Below are 18,705 nucleotides of genomic sequence, written 5' to 3'. Positions count from 1 at the left end.
ATGTGGCTTTCTGCCAGCATGGCCTCTGCTCCTGGACACCCTTCTGGAGAGCATTTCAGCTGAGGGCAGCTTTGCAAAAGGGAAGCAGTTGGAGAAGGTCAGGGGAAAAGCTTTCCTCAGCTCTTTTTCACATGTCCACAGCCTGACTCCGTCCTGTCAGCTCCTTCCCTTGTGTTCATCACTTCAGAAAGCTTCATCTCTGTTTTGGTACTTCCCCATGTGATTGCAACAACCTTCTTTTTCCAGTTCACTTCCCTTTTGCCCTACTTTCTCTGGGGTGATGGTGGCAAGACTTTTTTTCTGGAGAAATTTCCTTCTGAAAGGTGTTTCTTCTGTGTCTGCTTTGACTTGACTTCTCTGCACAGCTCGGAGAACATCTTGCATTCATCTCACACCGGCTGTTTTCTCCTGACCCACTTCATTCTCCTGCTCCACCTCCTTTCTCTCTTGTGCAGGGCTTATGTGACTGGTCTGGTTTCATTCAAGGATGTACCCAAACAAGAGCGTGAAGGATCCCTCTTCCATGACGCATCCCACTTGAGGTTCACTCTGCTTACTTTTCTTTCCAGTTTTCTAGGAAAATGCCCATGGGTTCTGACCAGTTTGGGACAGCAACATTTTCATGTGTGTTTCTCTAGATATTCTCTAAGCTGAGATGGAAAGACCCTTTCTCATATCTCCAAAGCTAAATGGAGACATGCACTTGATAGCTAAATGTTTTTATCTTGCCAGCTGGTACAATACATAGCTTAAAACCCCAAAGCATGTCCTGCTTTTCTGTTAGTCTCCTAAGGATCGGATTTGAACAGGCTTGTTCCCCTTGCCCTCTTCTTTTCCAAGAGATCTGTCTGCTCTGCATGGGAAAAAAACAAAAGGCAGCAGTCTGGATTTTGTGTGTGCTAGGGGTTCTCTGGCAGCGCTTTTCACCGCTCTCAACTCTTGTATGTGTGCAGGTGACCAGACCTCCTTCCGAGTTCAGGTCCGGCAAGTGGAGGACTATCCTGTGGACCTCTACTACCTGATGGACCTCTCCCTGTCCATGAACGACGACCTAGACAATATTCGCAATCTGGGGACCAAGCTGGCTGAAGAGATGCGAAAGCTCACTAGCAATTTCCGCCTGGGGTTTGGCTCTTTCGTGGACAAAAACATTTCTCCTTTCTCCTACACGGCACCAAGATACCAAAACAATCCCTGCATTGGGTAAGTGGTAGGTGTTCTCCAGAGTCTGCACAGATGGTGGTTGCAGGGTCTTTTCTTGCAGTTCTGGCTTTAGATAGTGAACCCCATTTATGCCTCAGCTTTTGGGAATGCACGATGCTCCAGGGCCATTCAAAATAAGGCAGTTGCCAATTTTGCAGTGGCTGTTGAAGGATCCCTACATCTAGACACATGAAACTATTGTACCAGGAGCCTAATGCTATTTTTAAGTACCTGAAGAGGATGCAGACATTGCAAGCATTTTTACAGGCTCTAAGGAAAAGAAGCAAGAGCCAGAAATTCCTGCTTTCTGATCCTAGCTCTGAGTCATAGTTTGGCCTTGGGTAGATCAATTAAGCTCTTCTCCATTTTACAGATAAGGAAACCAAGGCAGTGTGAGTCTTTCCCAACAGAAGTGTTTGAGGGAAGTGAGATCTGGAAGGGCCTGTGGGACTGATTAATGAGTACTTGTAAAGTGTTGTAAAAATTTCAGGCACTTTTCTTCATCTTTATTGCTGTGGGAGGAAAGCAAACTGGCAGTTGCAAAAGACACAAATGATGCGATTTGCTGTGCAATGTTATCAGAGCCTTCCTCTTTTTCTTTTTTTTTTTTTTCTTATTAGTGTCTTTGCTAGTATCTTTTTGTTTGCCTTTTAACAGACGGAATTTGGGATCAAGTCCATTGTATTAGGGATTGTGTCAGAATCAAATGGGCTGAAGTGGAGGGTGTCCAGGCTCAGATGGGCTGGGATGTTGGCAAAAGAGGGTGGATACAGCAATAAATGACTCTTACCTTTGTGTTCCCTGTCCTGCCCCTTCACCTCATCCCTCTCATCCCTCTTTGGGCTTCTGGTTAGTTGGGTAAGGGCAGTGTGGTTAGCCCTTTTGTTGGAGCCATTCATGGATACTTAAATTGTAAAGTCACATCACAGACAGTTGCCAAGCTCTGTGAGCAGGCATGCTCTAAGTTTGCCATATGAGAGGCAGATTAAAGAGGGCTGTCATCAGCTATGAAGTTTCTTGCCATCTTTTGGCATTGACCAAACATTTGGCATCTCATCACACGTTGACCAGTGACCAGACAAAATTACCCGTATTCTTTTTCATCAGTTCTTCCCAAAGAGGAAAGTCAAATGGATGGTGACTTTAGTGCTAAAAGCTTGTGCTTTGGCCACGAAGCCTAGCCACAAAACTGGAACTCCTTTCCCTTTGGTGGCCTTGCATGTGTTTATAGTGTGATGAAGTTAGGTAAGACAGAGGGAAATACAGAGCTCGTTCTGCTGGAATAGATTCAGCTTCCGAGTGTGGAGCACATAAAGTTTTTCAGTGCCCAGATGAAAGCCCTGGCCGGTGGAGGAATACTTACGTCTGTCCCTTTTTCTTCAAACACTTCTTGCTCCGAGCATTCACGTTACACAGTATTTTCCATTCTCTGTCCCCTGTGTGCCTAACTTTGGGATGCTGCTGTAATGGAAACCACCTGGCTGAAAAGCACGGCTGGGCACGGAGGAGTGGCTCTGCGTGAGCTGTTCCCACCCCATGGACATGCTCTTGCTTCCCACAAAAGCATGTGGCTGCTCTTGTTCTCTGCCACCACAGCACCATGTCTGTGCTCTTCACAGGTCTTCTCCCTCTGAAATTTGGCCTCAAGGATGCACTCAGTCATCTCCATCATCCTCATCTCCATCAGCCACTCGTGTTGGGGGGACGGGGTTTTGCTTCAGGCTACAAAATCTTCTCAGGAACTTTGGCTTATGTGTGATTTAATTGAAGTGACAGGCTTTTTGTGGAGTGGGATGGGGTGAGGTGTGCAGGAGGGGGAGGCAGTGCTGGCAGAGGAGAGGATGGGGCTGTTGGTGATGTTCACAAGCTGTGGATGCCCCATCCCTGGAAGTGTTCAAGGCCAGGCTGGATGGGGCTTTGGGCACCCTGGTGTGGTGGTGGGATGTGTCCATGCTCATGGCAAGGGGCTCGGAACAGGATGGGCTTTAATGTCGCTGCCAACCCAAACCATTCTGCGATTCTGTGAATCACCTGGAGCTGCTTTCACCATGGCAGTCCAGAGCTGTCACCTCACCTTCTGCCCTTGTGATCAGGCTGTCCTTATGGCCTTTCGGTTTTACCCAGCTGATTGCTTTTCTGTCTATGGGTTACATTAAGCAAGGATGTTCTTGGGAAGCCACTTAGGTGTGATTGCCAAAGGCAGCCCTCCTGGCGGGTGCTCCCTTCCTGTCACCATCTGCCTCCCCCTCGCAGCGCTGCATGCGGGCTGTCACTGCTGCCAGGTGGCTTGCTGATTTGGCTGTGAGATGGGTTGAGAGGTTTTGTTTTGTTTTCGGATACTTCTAGTGTCAAAGCAGTCCTTGTCCAGTGACCTGTTTGCATCTGGAAAAAGCTGCAATGGGTGTTTTTTGCCTCTGGTCCAGGCATCCCCATCCTCCTCCCTGCGCCTTTGGGCCCAGGCAGCCAGGTCCAGTGTCCAGTGCTGGTGTCTCTGCTCAAACCTTCTGTGGAGAGAAACTTTTGGTCTGGATGAGGTATCTGGAAACTTCAGCTGCTCAAAGCACCTTCTGGGTGGGGTGGGACAGAAAGGCAGACTCTACTGTTTGTAGATAACTGGCCAGAAATCAAAGCATCCAGAACACAAAACCTCATGAAAGCATTTCAACCCTCTGGACAAAGGTTTGGATACCAACCTGTTCGAGCTGCTGCCTCCTGCAGCTCCTGGCTCCTGCTAGGGTTCGTGCTAACTAACCGCTCCCCTCTGCTCCTCTTGCAGCTACAAGCTATTCCCAAGCTGCGTCCCGTCCTTTGGCTTCCGCCACCTCTTGTCTCTGACAGATAAAGTCGACCGTTTTAACGAAGAAGTTCAGAAGCAGAAGGTGTCCCGGAACAGGGATGCTCCGGAGGGCGGCTTCGATGCGATTTTGCAAGCTGCAGTGTGCAAGGTGAGTCATGCTGGTTGCTGGGGTTTTAACACAAAGCAGAACAGGAGGAGCTCTTCAGCTGTGTTTTTGAACTCTGGTGAGACTGGTGTATGGTTTCTTGGAAGGAACCACTAATTTCTTTTTGCAGAAACCAACAAGAATGCCTTGAAAAGAAGCTATTGTTTTTATGTGCTTTTGTGTGTGAACAGGCAAAGAAACCATTTAATACCTTCTCCAGTCTGAAGGTGTAAAATGAACCTTTTGCAAACGGAGATTCAGGTGGCAGCACCTCCAGGTGCTGAGGGCTTGTGCAGTGGGGGGTTGCTCTCCAGCTTAGGGTCCTCTTTGTGCTCTTTCTCCCACCACAGCAAGGAGGAATGCATTTCCTCCCCTGTCACCCTCCCACAAGGGACAAGCCCTCTCCCTGCAGTGGCTGTCTGGGTTTGCTGTGCCGTCGCTCTCCTCACCATGAGGTTTGGGAGAGAATTGCTCAGAACTGTCATGGAGCAAGTAGGTGGGTTGCTCCATGTCCCTTTGTGAGCTGGGGATGAAAATGCAATGCTGCTCCCCTGCACAGTGTGGCTGGGCTGCCCTGCTCTCCAGTGCCAGCTTTTTACCTTTGACATACGCTTTGGTTTCTGTGTGCTCCAGCCTTGTGCAGTCCTGTTGGTAGGTCTTGTTTAATCATAGGTCTAGATTTTGGGAGCCAGGAGATAAGCATCACCTGCAGGAGCGGTTGATGCAGGTTTGCGCAACCAGGTTAAGTGGTAAAGCAGAATTTCCTTCTTGCGGGCTGGCTTCATGCACACTTCGTGCTCCCGGCAGGACTGAGCCTGCCCTGCTGGATCTGGCGCCTCCGAGCAGCCGTCTTTCTGCTCCCAGCCTGGCACAGATGCTGTTGCTGGCACCACGACAGCGCTGCTCCCAGGGCTCCTCCAGGCACAGAGCTCTTCGTGTCCCTGTCAGGTGGCACTGATGGACACAGCAGAGACATCTCAGGGCGGTGACTCTGCTGTGCTGCCCATCGTGTGGTTCTTCACGGTTCTCTCCAGCACATTTTTCTTATTGCAGAAATGGGATAGCATTTTCTTATGGTGTAGAAACACCCTCTAAGCCTTGCAGCCCAAGTAGGAGCTTCCTTTCCCTTGCAGCAGCCGAGAGATGCCCCAGCTCCACCTGTGGCCACAAGTTGGCAGTGAAATATGTTGTGGTCAGCAGCACTTTGTGGTGTCACGGGGGATGTCCCAGGAGAGCTGATGGAGGAACCTGGCTGTTTCCAAGCCACGGTGTCCAAATGCCTATTCTCCTCCCCTTCACGCGGAGAGGTAGGAGAAACCATACCTCATCTGCTGACTAGGTGGTTTTGTGCTGCATTTCATATCAGGCGTTTCTTCTGCATGAGCTGTCCTAAGAGCTCTGTAAGGCTCAAGTCATTTTTTTGGCCTGTGTTTTAAACCCAGGAGTGGGGAGAGTTTGTACAGCTAATACAGGCTAATAACCAGGCCCAGCGCTTGGCTCCTCTCTGAAAGATGAAGATATGGTAAGTGTTATTCTGGAGGCAATGAGAGAGCCAGAGACAATAAGCCTTTATACTGATGCGAAAATGGTTAGCCAGGAATATTAATCAACTTTCTGTAATTATATTTTCCATTTGCAGTATTCTGGTCTTCTGCCATTCTGTAAGTGCAAACATTGTATGGCTTGGTGGTGTGTTTAAGTTTTGGGTCACACACACTAAACTGCAGCGAGGAGATAAGTCTGTTTTATAAAACTGTGCCTTTCGAAATACTTTTGGTGAGTGTTTGCTAGACACTGGTGCATGGAGATGGCCAAGACATCTGGGAGACACTGAGGTGCCTTTCAGAGATGTGCAGGGCTAAGGAGGCTTTGGAGAATGGATGCTTTGGCTTTTAACCTCCAAGGCTTTCTTGTCATGCACGTGTCAGTTTCTTTCTTCCAAGAAGGCCCGCACCTAAGAAACGAGTGGAGTTTTATGCATACGGATGAGTCCAGGGGGATCTCCTGGCAGTCAGTGCCTTGGCAATTGAGCTCTTTTTATTCAGAGGCCAAAGCATAAATTTAGATACTTACTTCAGGCTTGGAAATGCTGATAGGAATTTTTGCAGCCTTTTTGATAGGATTTGAAGGGTGAGCCAGCTGTGGTGGTTTTAACCCTGGTGGCAGGCTGTTGGGAGCAAAGAGGTGGTTGTTTGGAGAAAGGGGGCAGCTCCATTTGGTCGTGGGATTGGGGGCAGGATCCGTCCATGCCAGCCCTGTGGAGACACGTCTTTCCCCTTCACTCTGCCTTAGGTCAGGTCCTACCTTGGTTTAAAATGCTTTCTATCCCACGGGGATCAAAAATGAGGCCGGTGTCAATGCAGATGTCTGTTCAAAACTCTGTCCAGTAAAAATAAATTAAAACCCCTTTGGTTATTTGTTTTAGGCAGAGCAGAGTGCTGTGTGATCGGTGGTGGAAGCTGCTGGCAGAGGCGGTGTGAAGTGCTGTGGCTGCTCGGTGTGTGGCGTTGCACATTGCCCTCTTGGGGTGATTTTTCCCCAAGAAAAATGAGGGATTTTTCCCTGGTGGTCTCTAGCAGCCATGCCATTGTTGCAGCACTTTGGTGTTCACTGTGTTGGCTCAAAGTGCAGTGCCCAGCCTGCCAGGCAGCTTTGGCACTGGGTCGGGTGCCCCAGTTGAGGTGTCCTGCCCTGATTTTTTTCAGCGTTTCTGTGTGTTTGGCTTAAGTACAAGAATAGGGGAGAGTTTGCCTGAAAGGATGCTCAGCCCTTGATGTGAAGGTGGTGCTAGCAGGCAGATAAGCAGAAGCGTCATTCCCTAAGTGACCTCTTAACTGTTGAGCTTGTTTTCTTTGTGCATAGTACATTTCTAAGCGAGTCGAACTCAAGTTATCATCTCAATCCTTAATAGAAACCAACTTTGGATACCCAAAGAAAAGTGAGTTGGATGGACCGCTGGGTAGGCAACTATCTGGTGGCTGGGTAGACCAAGAGCTGCTTTTTGCATTGTCAGTCATAATCACTTTTGGGTTCAGTTTGTAAGAAACCACATTTTGGCACTAAGAGCCTTGCCCTTTATCCAGTGGGGTCACTTCAGTTGAATGGCTCCTGCTTCCCAGACCACAACAGTCCTCGTAGTGTAATGACCCGGGCGGTAAAGTGCTGGTGCAGGACAGATGTGTTTTGCCAAAGATTTCTTCCTGTGGCCATACTTGAATTGCATGGCTCTTTAAAATGCCATTAACAAGAAAATACTTTTTGCATTAGGGAAGAAAAAGAAATAAAGTCTGGAATAGTTGTACCGGAGTACGAGTTGTATTTATTGGAAAGATCAGCAGACTTTGGGCTCTGACTCACATCTGCAAGCGAAAATTGTGGTGGCAATCATGATTACCATCCTTCTGCATGCTCTGCCTGCTTGCCATGACCCCACCAGTGGTGTCCATAGGAAGTGCCTGCAAACAGACTGCAGTAGTTTGTTGGCTGACATATTAATTAATGTAGAACAAGGTAGCTTTCAGATTTTGCTAAGTAAGCTGAGCAGTGAAATATGGAGGAGTTGGGTATATTGATGTGTGGGTTGCTTCTGGATGCTGCTGGCTCTGTTCCCTGAGTATCTGCGGGTAATTATCCTCTAACTCTTACATCTCTCCTCACAAAAGCCCTGCAGATCTGTCCATGCAAAGGTGGTAGCGGCGTCTGTTGCACAGGCAGGGACCTTGCTTCAAGTGTTGCAGCTCAGGAATCCTTTTCTGAGCGGGCTGTAAGGAAAGCACTCACCAAGGATGCAGCAGCTCTCACTGCTGCCTCGTGCTGCGCGCAGCAGCATGGCCATACCACAAAGCTGGGGAAACAAGGTCAGATTAAATGCGCATGGAGGAATTTGGCAGGTCTCCTTTGGCCGTAAAAGCAGCTGAAATTCTTATTCTTGGATCGGGGCAGAGAAGGTCTGGTGGACAGTCGCTGTACCTCCTCATGCCTTTTTAAGTAAGTGCGTTGGAAGGCGATGCTGGGGAGTGCCAAAAGGGCCCCAGCAGCTTGTTTCCTCGCCAGGGATGGGTGCACAGACGTGTGGTGCTCTTCTAGTTGGTGGTAACAGGGGCTCTGATGGATGGATGGGTGCACAGCCTGCTGGGGGGCTGTCTATCTGATGGGTTTTGTTCCCCCCCAGGAGAAGATCGGCTGGCGGAAGGAAGCATCTCACCTGCTGGTCTTCACGACAGATGATGTGCCCCACATTGCCCTGGATGGGAAGCTGGGGGGACTGGTGCAGCCACACGATGGTCAGTGCCACCTGAACGAGGCCAACGAGTACAGCGCCTCCAGCCAGCTGGTGAGAAGGGACGGGGGCTGCAGGGGGCAGTTTCTGGAGACCTCGGGGTGTCAGCAGGCCCCTTGCTGCTCTGGGCACCAGCCACCCTGCTTTTTTTTTTTTTTAATTCTTTTTAATGCTTAGTGCAGTTCTAGATAATGGTCTCATCTTGCATTCCCGGAGGTTGCAGCCAGGTTATTACACATATACACTGGCTGATGGCAAAATAGAAAGAGAAGAGAAAACAATTCACGGTTTCAGGTGTTGCTGTAGGTCATGATGTTTTGTAGTGATAGGTGCAGCAGAAATATTTAAGGGGAGACAGAATTGCTGGAATGTTTCTGCTGTTTCAGTTGTAGTGGTACATCAGGGACTTTGTGCTGCAGTGAAACACTACATTTCTGTAACAAATCTTGCTGTTGGGAGGAGAACAGTGAAATGAACCTTTGTTTCTGGGCTACCCATCAGTTTGGATTTTTATTTATTTCTTTTGCCCCTAGGATTATCCTTCCCTGGCACTTCTTGGGGAGAAACTGGCTGAAAACAACATCCACCTGATTTTCGCTGTTACAAAAAGTCATTACGTCCTGTACAAGGTAAGTGCTGCCTGGGCTGGGCAGGGCTTTCGATGCCCCTTGAGAGCATCTCCCCTCCAGCAGGGCCGTGATGGGGGCAGCCCTTCAGGGCACAGCGGCTCAGTGCAGCCATCCCCTCTCCCTGTGAGCACCCTGAGCACGGTCATTCAGAGAAAAGCACTAAAGCTGCTTAGAGCAAACAGACCTATATGTCAGTGAGCGTGTGCGTACCTAAAATAGACCCTAGCCTAATCTTGACTTTAGGAGGGCTGCCAGCCGTGCAGCAGACGAGGGAGCAGAAACCTGTTCAACCCATTCTGCTGTGACTCAATCCCATTACCTAATGCAGCGCAGGGCTGCTGCCCAGCTGTGTTTTTCCATCACGGAGCCCAGCACAACGGCCCCGGTTTGAGCTCCCTTGCCATCCCCAGTGGCAGGGGGGGCTTCCCTGGGGCTGCCCCACAGGGGTCACCCCTCTTCAGGAGTGTGGAAGAAACCCGTGAGGATGAAGGGGTTCAGGGAGGGGATCAGGCTTTCGGGAAGCTCTGGATGCTTCTGAGCTGAGCCAGCAAAGCCAAGCGAGCAGCGAGGCGGTGGCAGTTCTGCTGCTGCCCCGCGGGGCTGGGGGCTGAGCTCATCCTCCCCGCCCGCTCCTGGGGAAGCTTGGCTTTTGTGGCATGTCGCAGCACGTTTTTTTTCCTGCTCCTTGTCTTTTCAAGAACTTCACCGCCTTGATTCCTGGGACCACGGTGGAGATTTTGCACAAGGACTCCAAGAATATCATCGAGCTGATAGTCAAGGCCTACAACGTAAGTGCCTTTTAACATCACAGCTGCTGGGGTGGGAAGCGCCAAGAGCTGAGCTAGCTCAGCTCTGCCTCGGGTGCTCCACCCAGGCTTGGCTGTCTCCCTGCCTGGGTCCCCTCCGCAGTGGGTCACTGCCGGCGTGGTTGCACCCACCCTGGGGAGGGAGGGGAACAGCTCGCCCTGCTTGGGATGACGCCGGTGCTTGGGCTGATGGCTGCTCGAGGCCCTGCTGGTGTGGCTGTGGAGCACTTTGTGGGTCCTCCCTGCGTGAGCTGCTTGAGGTGGAGTGGGAGCACGGCAGAGGTTTGGCCCCACGTCTCTCATGCAGGGTAGCACTATAAGTTCAACCTGGTTTGAAGCAGTTCTCACAGACCACCCTGCCACTAGATAAAATTGATTATTTCTTTGCGATTTGATGCCCAGTGGCCTCCCAGGGATATGATGCAGCTCCAGCTCAGGTTGCATCCTTGGGTTGGTCCTCGTGCCTCATGTTGCTCCTGAGATCCCTCTCCCCCATCTCTTAATTTCCTGCCTCACTTTTTCCTCCCTGCCAGGTGTGACAACCCTGCTGCAGTGTACCTGCTGTCAGTGCTCTCCTGTCCTGGGGGCATGAAACAAAAGAGAACAGGATGGCTTTTCTGTCCGCCCTGACAAAAACCCTTCCTGCTTCCCCAGAATCTCAGCACACCTGCAAGGTGGAGATGCTCCGGGGAACCGTGCAGGCCGTGCCGCTGCCCGGCTGGCGTGGTGCCGGCAGGGTTTTGGCACAGACTCCCAGCTGGATTTGGCCCGAAGGGAGTGAACAGGATGCTTCTTTTACAACGGCTTTCCTAAAGCCAGCCCCAGCAGGTCTCAGGCATGTTTCTCGTTACAACACAACGGGTTTCCCATGGCGGGTGGCCTTCACATAAGCCGTCCCTGGAGCAGCTGTGGGTCCAGGATCCCTTTGTTTTTACTCTGAAGAGCTCCATCCTTTGAATTTTCCCTGTACTATGACAGCTTTATTTCAGATGGAGGAGTTGCTCTATCTCAGGGCCAAGTCTTTCCCCTAGGTCTCCCCAGGGTCCTCTGCTCATCCCTGAAGGTGTAGCAGGCTTGAGGCCACCAAACAGCACAGCAGCAAAATCCCTCTGGTAGTGACAGCAGTGCTGTGAGGAGGTACTGCTGCGTGACGGTGCAAAGTGGCTAATAATAATGGCATTACAATTAGGCTAATGGCATTACCCTCTCAGGCTAATAAGAAATCTTGGTGCCTGTGTGAGAACATAAGAATGACCCAGGTGAGGTCAGGCCTGGTGTCCTGCCTGCTCTGGAAAACTGTGAGCAGTGTGGTCAGTGAAATGTGTTACCGCCTTGTGCACCTCTGTAGCTTCCACGGTCCTTCTAACAGACTTGGGCTTGACGAAGGGATAAGCCAGCATCTTTCCATCATGGTAATTAATCGCCCTTTTAGGCTGCAGGAGGCTGGTGAGTTTGGCTCAGGGCAGGAAGAAGAGAGCACGTCTGTGTGACGGTGTGTTGTGCCGTGATAATTTGGGGCAGAGCAGCAGATGCACATGCACTATGTTCAGTGTTATGACACACTGGTCAAAAGTTATGTATTTCCTGTCCTTTTCCAAAAGCGGTAACTCTTGGCTAGCACATGGACCCCGGCTTTGCTAACACACTGACTGGTGAGAGGTTTAAATTAGCACTTCCCCTTTATCTGGCCACTTCAGTGAGGGGAGAGACAAGGGGCAGAGGGATGGAGTCACGAGCTAGCTTTGGAAAATGAATGTGGTTATACAAAAATCTCCATTTTGAAAGCCTCTGTCTTTTTTGGACACCACTCACAAAAAAAGCAGTTCCAGCCATTGGAAGAATTAAACAAAACAACCTCATTTCACATTAATACTTATAAACAGACTTTTCCCTTTGTTTTGTTTTGACTTTAAAAGTCTGGGTTGTGTAGCAGGATGGAGAGATGAGAAGCAGAACAAAAGGGAATAGGAGGATACCAAAACCTCAGTGATGAAAACCGCTTTTTACTTTGAAATGTTTCACAGAGATTTTTTCATTTATTCTTTTTTCCTGTGGAAAACCTGGTGTTTGTTACTGACATATCCGAAAGGGTACTTTTTGTCTGGTATTTTATCTTAAGAGGGAAAATACATTTTTCCGACAAGTCATGTCAAATCAAGAAAGTAGGACAGAGTTGCAGGTTCAGTCTCAGAGAAATTTTATGCTGCCTTTATGCAGTACGAAAAGCATCACAGGATGGATGCCAGCGGAGAACTGGGCTTTGTATTCATCCAGCAGTCTTTGATACGGATGAGGTGCAGATGTGCACATCAGCTTCTGACCTTCAGCTCTGAGACGAAGCATATGGTCCACCTGTGATCGAGAATATTTCCTTCTTTTTTTTTTTCTTGTGTATGTATATCTTTCCGATATGGTGGTCATCATGACCCTCCTAGGCTGCCTAAACCATTGCCAGATTCTTCAGTCCAATTCCAGGTATTTTTTATATCAGTGCACAGGTGTCCTAGCTCTGAAAACAACAGGAGAAGAGACTAAAGCAGAATATTCTGCAAAAGAAAAAGTTCCACCTGTGGTAACCTGACAGCTTTCTTTTCCATTGTGTTTCCAGAGTATTCGGTCGAAAGTAGAACTGACTGTGTGGGACAGCCCCGAGGACATTGCCTTGAGCTTCACTGCCACATGCCAGGATGGTTTGTCCTACCCTGGGCTCAGGAAGTGCGGGGATCTCAAGATAGGAGATACGGTGAGTCTGCCTCTCTGCACATCCCTTGGACAGGCTGTTGTAACGCTCCGCAGCGTCCATCTTCCTCTGCTAGCCTAAAAGCCATGTCACGTTTATACAGAAACCCACTGAAAGCAGCTCTGCCAGAAGTGGCTCTGCATGGCACAGATCAATCCAAGGTCCCCTGGTGGTCCAGAAGGAGGAAATGCAGGTGTCTTGCTTTCAGCACCTTCAGTCAAAAAGTCTTCATCACGCAGCAGAGTGCAATGGTCAAGAAAGGGCTTGTCTTTAATCACAGATATTCATGTTATGCTCTCTCAGCATTTCTTTTTTTAGGTGGTTTAGAGAGATGTTGCAATATGGTTGATGTGGGAGTGAGAAGGGAGGGAAGTTCTCAGTGGTGGTGACGAATGGCACAGGAGGACATGCCAGAGGGCACGGTCCCCACTGCCGGTGGGTGCTGAGCCTCTGGGACAGCACAGCCCCTTCCCACCAGCAAGGGCCGCGTTCTTCTCCTCTCCTGCTTTAATCTAAATTAAAAAACAGCCTCTTGCAGATCTAGCTGGACTGTTGGGCAAGGCAGGAGGGCACATTGTCTTCTGGTGTCACTCAGCCTGGCTGGGAATCCCATCCCCTTTTCCTGGCCTTTGCTTTTTGCGAGGATACACGTGTGCTCATTAGCAAGACAATTTCCTTATTTGAGAATAAAGTCTTTAAAAACATACCAGAGTGCTAAGCACTCAGAGGCATATAAAAATAGTTTGAAAGAATAAACAGTAGCTGAATTTTTATCCCTCCTAATAAGGGCCATGGAAAGTGTTAAAAAGGAAGGTGACCTCAGCAATTTTAGCTGACTTGACTGGATTTCAGGTCAGTGGATTGCAGTCCTTGGAGCTGTGCCACCATAGGCACGTGCCCTCCTGGTGTCCCCAGCAAAGCCAGGGCTCCCGAGGCAGCAGAGTTAATCTGGGCTTTGGCATGAGCACGGAGCTCACTGAGCTGCTGCAGTGTGTCCCTGTGTCCCCTCCTGCTCAGCTGCTTCAGGCCCCATTGTATCCATGGGGTCAAGAACTGTCTGCTGCAAACTGCTGAGAAATCTTTCCCAAAACTGGCACCGGGCCATGACCTGCTGTGGTTTGGTCCTGGTGGCACAGGTACCAGGAAGGAAGCAGGGTTGCGCCAGTCCCTGGGCTTGCCTTCTGATCTCCTCTGCAATTTGAGCGTGTTCCCTAATTGGGGCTTTGTGAGTGAGGCAGGTCAGGATTCCCACAAAATGCACTAAATCCTTGACTTTGTGGGCATCTTGGGTCCTTGTGCTATACTGGCTCTGTGCTAGTACTTGGTTTCAGGAACATGTTTTCTTTTTGATGTCATGAAAACCTGGCTATTTGCTAGACATTCGCCCTAGTTATTTCATGGGATAAACAGGCTCCTTCCTGCCTCACAGAAACCAGTGGCCCATGATGGAGAAAATTACCACTAATAGGTGACTGTAATAAGTATTAAAACTTCACTGTGCTGCTTGTGGTGTCTTTTAAAATGAGCCATCCAGAGAATAACAAGCATTTTGATTAGGGCTGGGGTTGCCCGCATGAGCTGTGGGTTTGGCAGGAAAAGGCTACGGGGCCAAGGCTCTCCTCAGACAGCACCAGCACTTCCCTGTTGGTGCTTTTTTCCCCCCATTGTGGAGTTTGTGGGTATGAAACACCTGCTTTGTGCCTCTTTTTGTCCCATTTGGGTCACCGGGTTGCCTGTGGGAAACCAAAGGGACCTGAAGGATGCCAAAACCCCCGGTGCGGGCTGTCCGGGTGCTGAGCTACAGGTGCCCACATGAAACGTGGATTTGGGGTGGTTCTTCAACATGGGGGAGCGAAGGTCGGCCGTCCCTCAGGAGGCAGTTTCGGGCCATGCTCTAACTCCCCCCTCACCCTTCCTCCCCAGGTCTCCTTTGAGGTGTCTGTGGAGGCCCGCAGCTGCCCGGCCGAGGACACCTCCCATGTCTTCACCATCAAACCGGCCGGCTTCAGAGACACGCTGGAGGTGGCCGTGACCTACAACTGCCTCTGCGGGTGCACAGGCCGTGCCGAGCCGGCCAGCGGCAAGTGCAGTGGCAATGGGACCTATGCCTGTGGGCTCTGCGAGTGCGACGCCGGCTACCTGGGGGCCCGCTGCGAGTGTGAGGAGGGGGCTGGCGGGGAGACGCACCAAGGGCTGTGCCGTGAGGTGGAGGGCAAGCCCCTGTGCAGCGGGCGTGGGGAGTGCAGCTGCAACCAGTGCGTCTGCTATGAGAGCGAGTTCGGGAACATCTATGGGCCCTTCTGCGAGTGCGATGACTTCTCCTGCGCCAGGTACAAGGGAGTCCTCTGCTCAGGTAGGTGCTGTCCCACCCCGTGCCCTCTGTGTTGCTTGAGTCAGAAAGCCACCTGTGGTTCTTGCAGGTTGAAGTGCAGCCCTAGGAATGAGTAAAGCATCACAGGCTTGAATTCTCCCAAGTTTCATGGTGACTTCTTAGGTTGGATTTCTCCACATGAACCATCCTTGCTTGCATAGAAATAAACCATCTTTTTTTTAAAGCAATCTGATGGTACAGTGCAAGTGAAAGGAAAGGTTGTGTTTCAGTCTGTTACTCATTAGAGAAAATCTTTGCTGGAGATTCCAAAAGATACCTTACATACAGATTTATTTATTTTTTCTACTGGGAAAACAGTCATTCATCACTCAAGATGCAGCCGGTCCGTTCTGCTTAAGCAAAGGCAGAGGAGTTATTTAGTGGTGTTTGCTAAAATGGCTTTAATTCCTTGTCAGCCTGAGGTCACATAATTTACCTTGCACATATTGCCTGGATTAGCCCTTGGATGCAATTCCTTCACTTGGAGCTCGGCAAAATGTTACTCTTCAAAACTTGCCTGTTTTCAAGCAAGTGAAATACTTCCCCAGCTGAAAATCTCAGACCAAATATCCAGAACACCATGCAGGTTTGTGTTGGCTTTATGGTTGTTAAAGGAAGCTTGGAAAAACAGTTATTTTTCACTGTTCTCTGGGGAAGTTGAAGATTTTTTTCCCCATGGTGTCTTCCTCTAAAGGTTTCTGAGATGGACAGTAAATAGTGGGCCACCCTTGGGTTGGGCTGTGCATTTCTGGCTGTTTGAGACTGTCAAGTTGATAGGTAGGTAGGGACAATTGGAAGCAGCACCTTAACTGAGAACTGTATTACCTGGGGTTTTTCCATATGACCATCCTGCTCTGGTAGCATCATCCCACCAAGAGGAATATATTTACTAGCAAGCAGGGCAGCAGAGCTAAGGAGAGGTTGGAAGATCCTGGTGTAGCAGTTGGTACAGTGAGGCAAGGACACCCCTTTGCCCCAATTTCCATGCCGTCAGGAGAGCCAGAGCTCTGCTGGTACACAGGAAAACAAGTTACGTGTCCTCTACTGCATCTGCTTTCTTCTGCGGTGGGAAGAACAGCATAGCTGGTTTGGGATGTGCAAGATTTTTAAAGTCATTTAAAAGTCCTTTTTATAGCTGTGAAAGAAAACAAGGAGTAGGCTGAGGCCAAGCACCCTCCTCGTTGCTCCAAGGGTGGAATGGTGTCCAGCAAGGCTGCATGGACTGGTGGGGTTGTTCTTGGTATGCCTCCTGGTATTTCTATTGTTTTTTGTTGGCTTTTTGTCTTTTAAATTCCAGCCATTACAATGCTATATCTGAGCAGTAGCAAGCACTGCCAATGACATGACATTCAGATGTGTTTTATTCAGCCCAAGGGGCTTGGGGCTTCTGTAGCCCACCAAAAGTGCCAGAGCTTGCATAGTAGGGCTGCCCAAAGCAGTGGGGGATGTGCCTAAAGCTGCCCCTATCTATCAGCTGTCTCTGTAAGTCCCCCAGGTGTCCTCTCAAAACAGCTTGCTTTCTCCTCCCTGCCAGTGTGGTCTTACTGGAAAAGACTATTTCAGTCCACCCGCACATGGGGACGCTTGACAGCCAGAAAGCTTGAGTAGTGTGGTGGCTGCAGGAGCTTCCCCCAGGGTGGTGGCACGGGGACAATTTTCTGTTTGCTGCTTTTGTTCCTACCGGGGGGGAGCAACGACACCATGCCCCCTTCTGTCTCCTTCTGGGCACAGCTCCTGCAGGCTGGTCGCACAGCAAGGGCAGACCCACTGGGTTTTAGGAAATAGCTTTCTCCTGAGGCTCCAGTGGCACAGGGCAGGTTGATCTCCCAGCAGCAGTGGAGCTGGGAGCAGTGGAGGAGCAGACCCTGCCTGCCCTGCTGCCAGGATTCCCTACTGCTGGTAGGCTTCACACTAGCCAGGCGAGCAGGCCTGTGCTCTGCCTTCCCAAAACACTTGTTGCCTCAGAAAAGCCCAAGTGTCCCTATGCTCTGAGATGCTTTCCTCTTTTTGGAGGGTTGGGTCTTCCCCTGCTCCTCTGCGTTATGCTGTTAATATGGTTGCTCCTATTAAAGCAAGCGGCTGAAGGCACGGAGGGTTTGAAATAGTCGGAACAGTCTGAAATGAACTCCAAGCTTCTCGTCTGTCAGTGCTCAGCCCTTTGGCCAGCAAAAGTGTTTTCATTCCTGGGTCTGTTTATGAATACTGGCACCTCATTTTGTCAGTGCTGGAGAGATGAGAGGACTGCGGACGAGGCTGAGTACAGATCCTGTCCTTTTGTGGCCTGCGTGAAGTAGAGAAGCAGATTTTGGGCAGAAGATAACCTCAAGGAGAGGCAAAAACAGTTTTGAAGTGGGTTAGAAGGGGATGTGGAGGAACTTCAGCTCTCCTGCAGGGATGGCTGTGTCCATAGGGGGGCTGTGCTCTGTTAATGCGAGGTATAAGATGCCTTCTGTACCTTAAGGTGAGATGGGGTGGGGAGAGAAGTGGTTTATAGGATGTTGTAAATGTTGATTGAAGTTGTATCCAACTGTTAGTAAGTGCCACTTCTCAGTAAGGATGTGATGTGTGTGCTGTTGCTCCCCAGGCAGTTAGCAGCCCCAGAATAGCTGTTTCAAACCATCATTCAGCTTCAGGGAGGGCTGCACGGGACGGCTCGCAGGCGTGCTCTGTTCCCCAGCCCCTCCACACTTCTTCCCTTGAGAACTGAATGGGTTACTCATTGCAGCAGGCATTTTTACGAAATAGGGAGTCCCTTTGCAAACCCCTGAATGCTTCACCTCAAGCTTGTCTCTGGAAGAAGTTGCCTGGGTGGATTCAGCCTTTCTGAAGGAGAGGACAGAAGAGTTTCTGAACACTGCACGTAGCTGTACGTCACGCTGGGAGCTTCAGCGCGGTGCTCCGGCCTCTGCTCGATGGTTTGGATGGCTGCCATGGAGAGGCAGAGTCCTGCTTTCAGCCTGCCTCCCTGCCTGGAGCCCAGGCTCAGGAATTTGTGGATCGCTGCACGTCCCAGTGACTTTTGGACCCCTTGGCTGCCTTCCAGAATATTTGACAAAGGAGGAAACATCTCGGTGCTAATTGCATTCCTAAAGGTTCCATAAAATGAGGTAGTAAGAAGGAGGGGAGGCCCTGGTGAGAGCATCACACGTTTGCCTCTAATGAAGAGAGACTGGTTTGCTGGAGGCCACGCTTCATTAGCTTCAGTGCTCAGACCCCTCTGTTGCTGGGGGAGGGTAGTACAGCATCTTCTTTGCTTTGGTGTCTCTAGAGAAATGTCCTCTCAAGCACCACTGCTGGTACCCTGGCTTCCCATGTGGGTACCATTTGTGAGCTCTTCAGTCCCAGCTTGGTTACTCGTGTTGTAACTGGGCAGTAGGATCGCAGCCTCGAAGTGCTACTGTGGAGTAAATTACCATGGGGTAAATAAACAGCGTGTACCACGTTGTGAAGGCAGCTGAAGGTTGTGAGCAGCTGGCTGAAGCGCAAAGACAGCCCCACACACCAGAGGAGACAGGATCCAGCCTCGCCTGCCTGTGCAGCGCTCCCTGCGGCACAACAGCTAGCGTCAGCATCAGGTGTCAGATTTGCAAACACATGCAAGTGCCAAAAACACTTTTGAAATGGGATTTAGGAAAGGGCAACTCATTGAAAACCCGTGGTTTATTTCACAAAGACTCTGTCTACACAGACAAGCCAGCGTGCAGTGCAACTCCAGCTGCCCTATGGAAACCACTT

General features: G+C 50.1%; 1 protein-coding gene across 1 annotated transcript in view; it reads left to right on the top strand.

Annotated features, from left to right (window-relative positions):
• The window catches only part of ITGB5 (integrin subunit beta 5), a 46,223-nt gene that overhangs the window by 11,973 nt on the left and 15,545 nt on the right, over positions 1-18,705 (top strand). Inside the window, exons 4-10 of the mRNA XM_038182240.2 lie at positions 954-1,203; positions 3,980-4,148; positions 8,317-8,478; positions 8,958-9,053; positions 9,752-9,841; positions 12,468-12,602; positions 14,523-14,952. Coding sequence (XP_038038168.2) covers positions 954-1,203; positions 3,980-4,148; positions 8,317-8,478; positions 8,958-9,053; positions 9,752-9,841; positions 12,468-12,602; positions 14,523-14,952 — 1,332 coding nt within the window. The remainder of the gene's footprint in view (positions 1-953; positions 1,204-3,979; positions 4,149-8,316; positions 8,479-8,957; positions 9,054-9,751; positions 9,842-12,467; positions 12,603-14,522; positions 14,953-18,705) is intronic.

This window comes from Anas platyrhynchos, chromosome 7 (assembly GCF_047663525.1).
Source record: "Anas platyrhynchos isolate ZD024472 breed Pekin duck chromosome 7, IASCAAS_PekinDuck_T2T, whole genome shotgun sequence".
NCBI classification, from domain to species: Eukaryota; Metazoa; Chordata; class Aves; order Anseriformes; family Anatidae; genus Anas; species Anas platyrhynchos.
This window is presented reverse-complemented; position numbering and strand designations above follow the sequence as displayed.